General features: G+C 33.6%; 1 protein-coding gene across 2 annotated transcripts; it reads right to left on the bottom strand.

Annotated features, from left to right (window-relative positions):
• Positions 1–725: 725 nt before the first annotated feature.
• On the bottom strand, positions 726–2,742 carry LOC149662711 (uncharacterized). Of its 2 annotated transcripts, none has more exons than XM_089842239.1 (5): positions 2,096–2,742; positions 1,617–1,791; positions 1,480–1,555; positions 1,151–1,279; positions 726–1,040 (listed from the first exon to the last, which is right to left on the bottom strand). In XM_089842239.1, the coding sequence occupies exons 1-5, from the start codon at positions 2,286–2,288 to the stop codon at positions 1,038–1,040; spliced, it is 576 nt and encodes a 191-aa protein (XP_089698365.1). In that variant the 5' UTR covers positions 2,289–2,742; the 3' UTR covers positions 726–1,037. The 2 variants fall into 2 exon arrangements, with proteins under 2 accessions (XP_089698365.1, XP_089698364.1); XM_089842238.1 differs by having other exon boundaries at positions 728–1,040; positions 1,107–1,279.
• Positions 2,743–11,747: the final 9,005 nt, after the last annotated feature.

Here is an 11,747-nt window from a genome sequence, read left to right as displayed (position 1 = left end):
GGGCAAGATGTGGGAAATGGAACGGTCAATTTCCCGCCACCGTCTAAATTACCAAATACTGAAACATTTGTCAGGCACGTTCTAGTTGGGGACGAGGCATTTCAGCTAATGCCCAATTTCATGAAACCGTATTCCTTTAAAGATCTCAATTGTAAAAAGAGAATTTTTAACTATCGCCTTAGTAGAGCAAGGTTCGTTCTCGTTTTGATTTAAGCATTTTGAATAAAGGTATTTATAGTAACGTTAAATTTAAATTAAGGGCGATGCAGCGAAAATGCCTTTGGCATTCTTGCGGCCAGATGGCGAGTTTTTACAAAGTCCATTTACATGAAGCCTGAAAATGCAGAAAATGTTTTAAAAGCAACTATTGTTTTACACAACTTCCTACTTAATGAAGAAGCTTCAGAAGAAGGTAACAGGAGAATTTATTGCCCGCCTAATTTTGCTGATATTTGCGACGAAAGAGGCACTATTACAAATGGAATATGGCACGAAGAACTCCAAAATCAACCCTCTACCGCAATGAGAAACTTAACTCCAACAAATGCTAAAAACTTTAGTTTGGAAGCAGCAAATGTTAGGGAGATATTTACAAACTATTTCAACAGTAAGGATGGAGAAGTTCCTTGGCAATACAATATTCCAGGAGTACGACAGGAAGATATCTATCACACGTAACTTTTGTTATTTATTAAATTGTGCAACAATGGTTTGTAAAGTGAGAAACTAAAGGAATCTTATCCACTTAATTTATATCTACTAATGACAACTGAATATGTGGAAAAAAGTACTCCATGAACAACATTTTCTTGTATTATAATTTTAATTTTTAATAAAGTATGTCATGTTATATTTGAGTTGGATTATAGTTCAAACTTCATTACGTTATCCGACTTTCATCTATTTTTTCATTTAACCATTTGATGATCTCAAATTCAGTTTCAACTCTATCTTTTTCTGGTATTTCTTTTATGAGTCAAGCTACATATTGTCCAAAAATATCACAGTCTGTTTTGTGTTGTGCTATTGCACTTATGTCACTATTGATGATAATGTTAGGTTGATAATTGAGAGGTATGTAAAATGGTCTAAACTTTAAAACTTACTTTTTTAAAGTTTGCAATTCTTTTAAAATGCTCTCGTTACCTACATTGTTGGTTTTGCTCTTTTTCCTTGGAGCCTGCCCATCGTCCGTTCTTTTGCTACTTTGGTTAGGGCAAACCTCAGAATTTTTTTCCAACTCGATCGTAAACTCATCCCCATCGGCAGTGCAAAACACCTTAGCAAATTGAAAAGTAATTTTCATGTAGGCATAGTTTACACTGACAAGGGTTTTGCCATTTGCAAGTTTTGACAGCCCATTTATGAGCCAAGAATTTGAAGAGAGTTCTGTTTGAATCAGTACTTGACTCACACATGGTCTGACAACACTGCACCCCTTTAGTGAAAACCATCTATAGAATTTCTAAAAGTACAGACTTGATCTTCGAAATCACTGGGTAAGGTGTTTGAGGCTTCGTTAACAACGTGAGTAGTCGAATAATTAGAAGAAGTCCTATTAACATTAAGTTTAGGTCTAGATTTCCATGGTATACATTGTAAATATCAATACATACTTCCTTCTTGAAATTGAATCTTTCAAAAACAACATTGACTTGAAAAACGTCCACTTTATCTTTGCAAATTCTGCTTCTTCATCATACCCATCACCACTTTTTTTCACAGTTGCGGTGAAAAAGTGGTTACGGAAATTGTCTACGAGGCTTTTCCACAAAGTTTTACATCTTTCCTCTAATAAATTATGCTTAAATTGAAATGTTTTATTACGCCCCAAGGCTAGGTTTGTTTAACTATGTCTCTAATTGTAATTATTAAACATCAATTTGGTATATCTAAAATATTAATGAAACAGTGGTGGGCAAGTTCGCAAGGAAAAATGAGGCTCTTTTCTACTACCAAGAGGGGTAAAGTTTCTCCCCTACCCCCGCTTGGTGGTATGAAAGTCCCTTGACACCACAGCACCATCCAATGAACCATAAGCGCATTATCCTCTCAGGTGATGCATTTATGATGAAACCTATATTTAAGAATTTACTTTCAATTCCCATTTCGTCGGCAATCCCTCTCCATCCTTCATCAACCACATCCCGGAGTCTATGGCTATCAAGTCTTTTGTTCCATATGAATTCGCGGCCTCTCACAGCATCTATGAGTTTTTCCTTCAATTCAATATCTTTCTTTCTCTCTTCCTCCCTTTGCAATTTTAAAAGTGCTTGCCCACTAGCCATAATGATAACAGAACTGTCACAAGAAAAGAAGTTTTACAGCTGAAAACATTAATATTTATTTACATGATAATTACCTCAGGAAGCATGGAAAGTTGTCCTTAAATAATTATACAAATGTTCTCTAAAGTATCAATGTAAAAAGAATCTAAAAGACGCGTCGAAAGTTCAAATTTGACAAAGGCCCAAAATATACAGTGTCAACAAAGAAGCAGCCGCCTTCTTCGAGTGCGAAGACTGGCCTGACATCTAGCGTAGAACTGAAGAATTAGCGCACATATCTATCTCAGTTTGATACGAGCGGATTTCGTAAATACGCGCAAGCTTTGGTAAAATACGCTACGCTTCATAAATACGCAGCCATGAGAATGCTGAACATTTTAGATTCAGCGTATACGCGAAAGATTTTACAAGCTCACGCTAAAATTTCTACGCTACACGCGAGCATGAAAATAAGGCTTAAAGCAACGCACAAGTCACGTAATTCCCCTACAAGTTGACTTTCCTTACGTACTACAGTTTTGGCTTGGCGAAAGCAGAGACATTTGCAGGCTGGAATTATGCTCTTATAAATACCGCCAAGCTAAATCCAGTGTTCGAAAGGAAAGTCAACTTATAGGGGAACCATTTGACTCGTGTTTTGATATAACTTTTAATTTATACTGAGAAAAGGATCCCTAAAAAATCTTATCTTCAATCTTTTACCATAGATAAAGAATGCGCGTGAGTAAATTTGTTTTGACACTATAGGATAGGCAACTCCCTATCTCAAACAAGAAGCTTATTCTGTATATACTCTGTTTACAGCATCGGTTGTCAGCACGCGCAAACTTAGGTCTCTATGCAACGTAGCTTTGTACGTGCTGACAAGAGACCAAAAATTTCCGGAGATAGACCTAGGTTTGCGCTTGCTGTCAACCGATGTTGTAACAGAGTAGCTGTCATTGGAGATAGGGAGTTGCCTATCCTATAGCGTGAAAACAAATTTACTCACGCCCTTTCTTTGTCTATGCTTTTACTGTCATAATTATAATTTCGCCTTTAAAATTTCTAATCTCCATTTTGGTGCTCTTATCAAGACTAAAAAATCGTAAATTTCACCAGATTTAACTTTCTTAAAGCAGAGTGCGGCTCAAGTGGATCCCTACAAGGTGATTTTCCTAACAAACTCCAGTTTTGATTTGATAAAAGCCGAAGGGATTTGTGGGAGGGATTTCCCAGTGTACTTATAAATCTCGCATTATAACCCTTCGTTAGGCTTTACTCGCAGTTTAGGAGAGAGTCACTTCGTAGGGGATCCACTGAAACTGCGCTATGTCATAAAATAGGAATATACCTGAATAATGTTTGAATAACAAATTAGTTGAACTTGAATCGCTATGGCCAACTTACAGGCTGATAGGGCAGCCAAATTCATTAGAGCAAATTAATAATATTGTTCCTTCTTACTTAAATTGTGTGAATAAAGGGCGTGAAGCGGAGAAAAAAACCCCTGAGGGCGAAATTGAAAAAGCTCCTGAGGGCGCGGATAAAGAAGATTTAAACGAAGTTGTGGTGGATAAAATGGACACCCTTTCAGTGTAATTGTAAGTATTATTAAAAAATAACCTGTATTGAATTGTATTTACCTTCAATTAAGTTAAACATTAATTATTCTGAAACAGTGAAATTTCCAAAGTTAAAGTAAGACTCAAGGAATATTTTGATTTAACCATGAAGGGCTTTCTATTGGTATTACCCAAAGTTCATAAATTATGTTCCATAGGTTTGTCACCAATTTCTGAAAGCTTGTCATTAAGTGATCTAGGTCATAGATTCTAGATCCGAGTCCTGGTGAGGCGCTTTCAAAGGCTTAAAAATGCAGACTTATAAATAGGAAGATGAAAGTGCTGCAAAATTGACCGAGTGTACTTAGTTCTCGTTTGACGTTCTCGAAGTAGCTCGAGCTGTCTTTAGCATTACGAATTATCTCATACTTATGGAGCATATCTTATTAACTAATGGTATTATCAAAGGCTTATAGTTGAAACCAAAAGTATACTTTTATCATAGTTCCTAGCCCTTGTCTATAGCACCATGTGAAATGAGAAGCAAACGACCCACCTCAACCAATAAATAAATTTTTTGAGGTCAAAGATTTATAATATATGTAAGCTATAAGTACTTAATGTCAGCGATCGAAACTATAACATTGTCCACTTTATTGACGTTGTTAACTTAAGACACTTGCTACGGTTGTTAAGGGAAACAAAAACACACTTTTGTAAGCGTTATGGCGGTTTTCTCATATTACACGATGCTAACAAGATTCAGTGAATGATACTTTTTGTTTTCCTATGAACTTTTGATATTATACAGGTCAACTGCTTTCTTGTGTTCCAATTTTTAATATGGTTTATAGGTACCATCATCATTTAACATCAAAAATTAAATTTATTATAACCATTCATCATTCATTAAAAATATAAACCATTAATCATCCAAAATTTTTCAACATAATTATTTCACTAACATTTGTTCACATAAATTTACTAATAAAAATTATTTAAAATTATTAATGGTTATTGAAATTTATTAATAATAATTTAATTAAAAAAATTGTATTACTATTTTATGTTTTAAATTTTACAAATAAAATTACTTCCAAAATAAAACGTGTTTTTAATGATTTACAAAGCTGTGAAGCCTAACAATCCTGATTTTACAACTCTTCATTTTTTAACACAATAAATCATATCAGTACTTTTTCAAAACAGTAAACATAGGGCAAAGGTTATATTGTATTATAAATAGCCAGTGGGATTGATTTTAGCTTTATCGCATTTAGAGCTCGACATTTTCTATCCATTATCCACAAATCAGTGGATAACCAATTATTTATAAATAAAGTTGTGGATATAATACGATTTAACACGCAAGATCTGTGGATAATTTTCAATTATGGATTAAGATAAAGTGACGTTGACAATGGCGAGATAAAGTCGAGCTCTAATCGCTGTTTTATGCCTATTCAATTTTAATTCCTTAGCTCTGGCTTCATCAATTTTTATAATTATTCCACTAAATCACATGTTGTATATTAACACAAATCATTTATACTAACATAAATGGGTGAGTAATGTAATTACTGTTATGAAAAATATCTATTAAACAATAAAGAATTTCTTTATCAGCTTGCGTTAATCATTTCGTTCCTAACATAATTAATTTTTCTTAGAGTGATATAAGAAAATATCTGGGGGTAGCACAACTAGATGCTCCCATAGTCGAGGGCCTAAGTTGAAAGTTAGTGAAATAACCTGTATTTCTGGTAAATAGATAATTATTTTACAAAATTAGGAATTATGATTTTTTAAACGGAGTTATGGACAGCAAAACATTTCTAATTTAACTGTTACCTAATAATTGTCACTAAATAATAACTAAACCATCCCATGATTCAAAGTTTAAAAACTATTGTTTACACTAACGCAGAGCTTTCTTCGTCAGAGACCAGATTAAGGTAGCCCAAACCTCTTTAATAACCATCAATAATTAAACCAAAAAGATTTTTAATTTCATAAACACCTAATGATACTGTTGGAAAAGGCTGACAATTATACATTCTTTTCGTGGGAAGCGTTAGTACTGTAATTAAAAATCTAAAATGTGCATTATGCAAATGATTTATTTTAAATTTTATTGTTACCTAAAACCAATGTTGAAAGAGCCTGGGCAGGAAATGTTTGTTTTGTTGGGTGACAGGCTTCAAATAACCCATGATCCAATATTCAGAAAATAGCCCATGATCCAATATGCAGAAAACTATTGCTAAAATAAAACTTGCTCCATCAACTCTTTCAAGAGAAATATTTACAGAGAACTAGGAATTTTTAACTCACTTTGATTTACTCACAATAATCTAATCTAATTAGTTAGAAACACTGTTAGTTTGTTAACTTACGTAAAGTGGCATAGCACCTAACGGAGCTTCATTTATCAATAACCATAATTTATATAATATGATAAAAGTGGATCCTGGATTAACTAGCGGTACTGTTACCTATGCTTACAAGATAAATAAAGCATAAAATCATAGCATAAATAATAATACAAAGCAGACTTCGGAAACAGATGATATGAGAAACCTCTAAAAATCTAAATCATTTGGACGAGGATCCAAATCTAAACGTTTGGATCGGTTCCATTTGGACAGGGCGCTTAAAAGTACTGTATTCTCTAACCCAAATCCAAATCGACATTTGGATCTCCCACCAAACCTTTATCCAAAGCAAATGTGTGTCACTTCCTCTTTCATTACGTAATTTTACTTAGTATTTATTGGTCAATTCTTTTGCAACGTTTAATATAAAAGTAAAATGTTTTTAAGCCACGGATTTTTGCATGTTAGATTATAATAATTTTGTAAAATTAAGAAACCTCTTAATTTGATAGTTTAAGCTTATTAGGACTAATTAATATTAAGTGGGAAATTAATTAGAATGAAAATAGGTGGATATCTTTTATTAATTGGGAAATAATGCATTCATTTTACATTTAAATTTTAGAAGTTAATTTATTATTTATTTTGTGTATATAAAATTCAGCATTAATTTCACTAAGACAATAAATTAATTACCTACGAGGAATTACCTAGTATATATGTTTAAAATTAGAATTTAATCGTTTCAAAACTAATAAGGTTTTGAACCGGTTTTTGTAATTTAGTTATTAAAATTTGTGATTGTCGATTGGTCAATATTGAAAATTAAACAATGGCGGAACCAATTTTTTTTAAACTCAATGAAACTGAAATATCAATCAATCATCTACTGAAAGAGGTATTAACCTATTTTTTTAATTCAAAATAAGGTAAATAAGGATTAGATGGCCGCTTGCTGCTTCAAACAAGATTTTTAATCACGAAGAGAATATTTTTTTAATTTTGGTCAAATTTTAGATATTTGGTAACCGAGTTGATATTTATAAAGCCCTTTTTGCTCAAGTCTATTTTAAACTTTAATCACAGATTTTACTTACCATTTTACAAGCATAATAAGCACTACTGAAGGACGCAAATCTATCTGTGATCAGTAACGGTGAACAATATAGCAATTTTCCCAATTAATCAGTTTGAACTTCATTTGCACATTTCTATCCGTTAATTTGAAGTGTTGCGAGAAATTTGAATGGAATATAAGTAGTTATCTCTTTCAGTAGATAATTGTTAATGTTGATATTGAAGATTCATTGATTTAAAAAAATTGGTATCGGTATTTCAATTAAGCTTTAATATCAACATCGGTTAATTTACGATATGGGCTCATGATGTTAGTCTGTTTATAAGATTAAATCGTTACTTCAAGTGTCACAAGACAGTATCTACCTCCAAAATCGAGTGTTATTAGTAACTTCAAAACAATCTCCTCGTCACAGGATATCCGAGGTTGAATTTATTATATCATTGATAGGTGATAATATGACAAGGCGCAATAGAGCTATTTCAGAGGGGGTAATGGCTACGTCACCAATGCTATTTGCCCATAGAGAAAACCCTCACAAAATGTCCGCCCTACACTCAAAGGCAGGCCCAATTTTCGTAGCAGACGAAATTTTTCCCCCACTGAAATAGCTCTATAGCTCAGTCAAGTTTTGGCAAGGCCTAATACCGTTTTGCTTGACTGCATGGCGCCGTCAAATTCCTTTTAAAGCATAGATCATATAGTATCCACCCTTGATTTTCATTTCGCAACACACATTGGATTCGTAAACCTCGACGCGCACCACGATTAGAAGCATTAAAATGCAAACACAACAACACACTGAGCGCATACATTTTTAATAAATAACATTTCTAAATTCTCACTACAGCTGTTTTCGGGCTGAAGCGACCGAAAGACGGTGATAAATAAAAATTCTTCGGGGGGGGGGGGTAGTTTCGAGGGAACGAAATTCAAATGCAAGGCGCGTCCCATCAACAAACAACATTGAATTCGTTTTACGCAATTATAATATTGAAATTTTATACAATTAAGTAATATTTAAGAAAACAAAGCACTACTTTCAAAGTCTAAACTTTAAAAGTACGACGATACGAGAAGGCGAAGTAACGGGCAACGAGAAATAAACATTTTTTTAAAAGGCAAAAATTAACGGTAAGCCAAGGCTTAGCGCAATTTCACCGCCTTAAAAAAAGTGCCAAGTTTAGAAATAGATTGTGGGACAATAAAAAGGTGGTAAATTATGAAATTAGGCTTATATTAAAGCTTGAAACCTACTTTATATTTTATTTAAAATCCATCCATGAGCAAATCCTCAAAACATATGAAAATGACAACAAAAAAGGACCCACTCTCAAATTTTTTCCCCTTAAAAAAATGGCGGCCACAAACGGGGTGAAAAAGGGGGAAAGAGCTCCTCCCTGGAGTTATTAAAGCAGTCTTTTCTCACTATCGATAGGCCATTTCAACCAAAAGGCATTAAGAATAAACAATCGGATTATTATGAGGCAACTATACGTAAAAAAAGGCCAATATTGGTCGCGCTGATATCTACTAATAAAACAGTGTATCCATGATAAATATCGCAGATTAGGGTAGTTTTTAAAATTTTAAATTTAACATACTTAAAATTAATTTTTCTTAATAACAAGAAAAATGATCCTAGAATATAGTTTAAAGTTTAATTTAAGACCGTTCCCAAAACTAACCAACGTATAGTTTTTCTAAGTCACGAGACACAATTTTTTTTTTCGAAAAATTTCCCATGTTATTTCTATGGGAAAAATTTCATCAAAAGGTGTGATTAATTTTATGGAAATGAAAACCACCCTTAGCAACTTCATTTTTTGTAAAATAAACTAATTAATGGATCTCTTTGAAATTTTAACCACATATTAAGGGCCCAAATTGTAGTTCTGTGGAATTATTTCAAAACAGTTAATACAATACAAAAAAAACTACATCCAAACAAAAAACCCTCCTTATACATTAAGAGCAGTATGAAGTCTTATCTAAGAGAGCGACCGCTCTCTCAGAATTTTTCCCCAATGAATACTCAAAGGGGTCATTCATATAGCGCTCTAAAAATAAGCTATTTATGGGTTTTTCCTTGTGATTTTATGTTGTACAAGTTACATTTTCGACCTAAAATCGCTCATATGTACTTTGCTCCTATCACCCTTTTATAAAGTGCCTGATTTCTTGGCTTCCACTGTTAAAACGTTTGCCCTAAACGATGCCATTCCTAACTACCTCTGGTATGCCTCTTTATACAATTAAAACCTTTGTATGGAAAACAATTATTGAAAAATTGGCCACTACTGTATAACCGACTAACTAGCACAACCTGATGATCTTTTTTGTACCTTTAATATTAGGGCAATGACGAGCTATATGGCCCGGCTTCCGACACTCATAACACCGTCTTTCATAGGGTTTTCCCTCATTTCTCCACCACGGATTTCGTCCACCGCGTCAGCGACGCTCACCGTGTCCACCACGACTATAATTGTGGACGTTAAGAGTAACGTTGCGGTTAAAGGTGGCTTCTCTTAAACCTTCCATTTTGCTAAGCCTAGGCCTGTTAACAACAAATTTAATAAACTTAATAAATTAATGTCGATTAGTTGCTCACACTCGATTTCTTAAACTTGGTCATATAATTTAATATCGAGTTTATATATATGCCTTAGTTTAAAAAAGATATGTGAAATTACAAATTATTCTTAAATTGTTCATGAAACTTACTTGGAGTTTTTCGATCTAAAGTTTGAATTTGAGAGTTGACGGCCAAAGATACGGCCAACTTCAATCAAGTTCTCCCGCGTGCGAACGAAATACAAGCTGGTCGTTCCTAAACCTATACAATATTTTTTACTAACCTATAGCAGTGCTGCTATGATCACAAAATTTCCTGCCAGCCTTTCAGTCTTTCATGTCTATGGTCTTTCAGTTTGGTTTTACTCTTTAAAGGCCTAACGTACTATTTTGACGCCATTTTCTTGAGATTTCGAGAATCCTGATGCCCTAAGGTTAATATTCTACCACAAGACTAATTATTGCTTTCATTTCTAATTAATTTTAATTAACACATTGTTATTTGGTTTTAATTTCGATTTCCTTATTCCTTCTTTAAAAGCACGTTAAGCCTACTTTTTAAAGTGCATGTCCTCATTATTCTTTCATTGTTATATATATATTTCAATTTTATTTAACGAAATCTATGTGCCTTTGCAAATACATAAGGATCTGTGTGTACCTTTTCAAACACAAAAAGGTCTGCGTGTACCTTTGCAAGTACAAAGGCGTTCTGTGTGAACCTATACCAAATACAGCAGAAACGTTACACTCATTTTTGAATAATTGAAATGTTTTCTCGAGAAAAACGAAAAAAAGCGTTTAGTAATGCAAAAAAGAAGAGCCGAAACCGAGCTAAAATTGCAAGTTCAAAGTAAATCATGAAACATGATCAAACTAACAAACTTAAGTGTAAACGGTACTATCTTAAAAACCAAGGGTTCTGTAAGAGAAATAATGGAGCGTAAATTTCTACTTGATAGAGTGAAAAAACTAAGAGAACTACGCCGCCAGGTGGAGCCGCTAATTTGCGTTCAAAAAATACAAAACCAAATAAACGGGATAAATTTGTCTTTGGCGAAAAAACTCCTTAATGCGGGGATTTGCAAAACGAAAAACAAAAAGTTTATAGCTGAAAGCTATGAAAGATTTCTAGTCAAACGTCTAGCTTAAAGACTGGTTGCGTCAAAGTCTTTTGACGGTGAGACCAAAAACAAACGCAAATTTATTTCTCACAAGCTAAAATGCCAAGTGCTAGCTGGAAAAATATTGCATTTGAAAAGGCAATTATATTCGGCTTACCACGCCCAAGTAACGGGGGTTGATAGTGAATTTAAGGATTTTGTTGAGAAAATGAAAGAAATTGGGTCCATTGATCCTTACAATTTAGCAGAAGTTGTGGGTGGGAAAAGGCTTCACAGTAGCCTTAAAAAGGCCTATTTCCATGAAACTACCTATTATCTGTTTGGAAATAATGGTAAAATATTGAAAACTGACGATGAGTCACATTACGGAAAAATATTTCTATTGAATTCTGATGGTCGTGTACGAAAAAATCTGAGAGACCGTGCTACCAGTTTGACTAAAGAAATGTTTATTGACGAAATGGGAAATATCGTTGACATAAAAAACAATAGCGCAACTAGTAACGTTGAACGAGTTTTACAAGTTAATGAGTCGGGAGTTGTTACGAATCATATCAACATTGTTGAAACTGAAGAGAAGAATCCGAAAGCAAATTTTGTGTTCAATGAAGGTGGGTTTATTGAAACTAGAGCTCGGAATTTGTATAACTTTTGTTGCTTAGGTACGATCTCTTCAATGTCAATCAGATCTATCCATTCAATTAATTTAAGCCTATCTATATTTTCCAAAAACCTTATTCGAAACCAAAACCATAAATGGG

Source organism: Phalangium opilio, unplaced genomic scaffold (assembly GCF_054372755.1).
Source record: "Phalangium opilio isolate 3A_F unplaced genomic scaffold, DU_Popi_V2 ptg000063l_1, whole genome shotgun sequence".
Lineage (NCBI taxonomy): Eukaryota > Metazoa > Arthropoda > Arachnida > Opiliones > Phalangiidae > Phalangium > Phalangium opilio.
The sequence above is the reverse complement of the archived record's forward strand: the minus strand, read 5'-3'. Positions and strand labels throughout refer to the sequence as shown.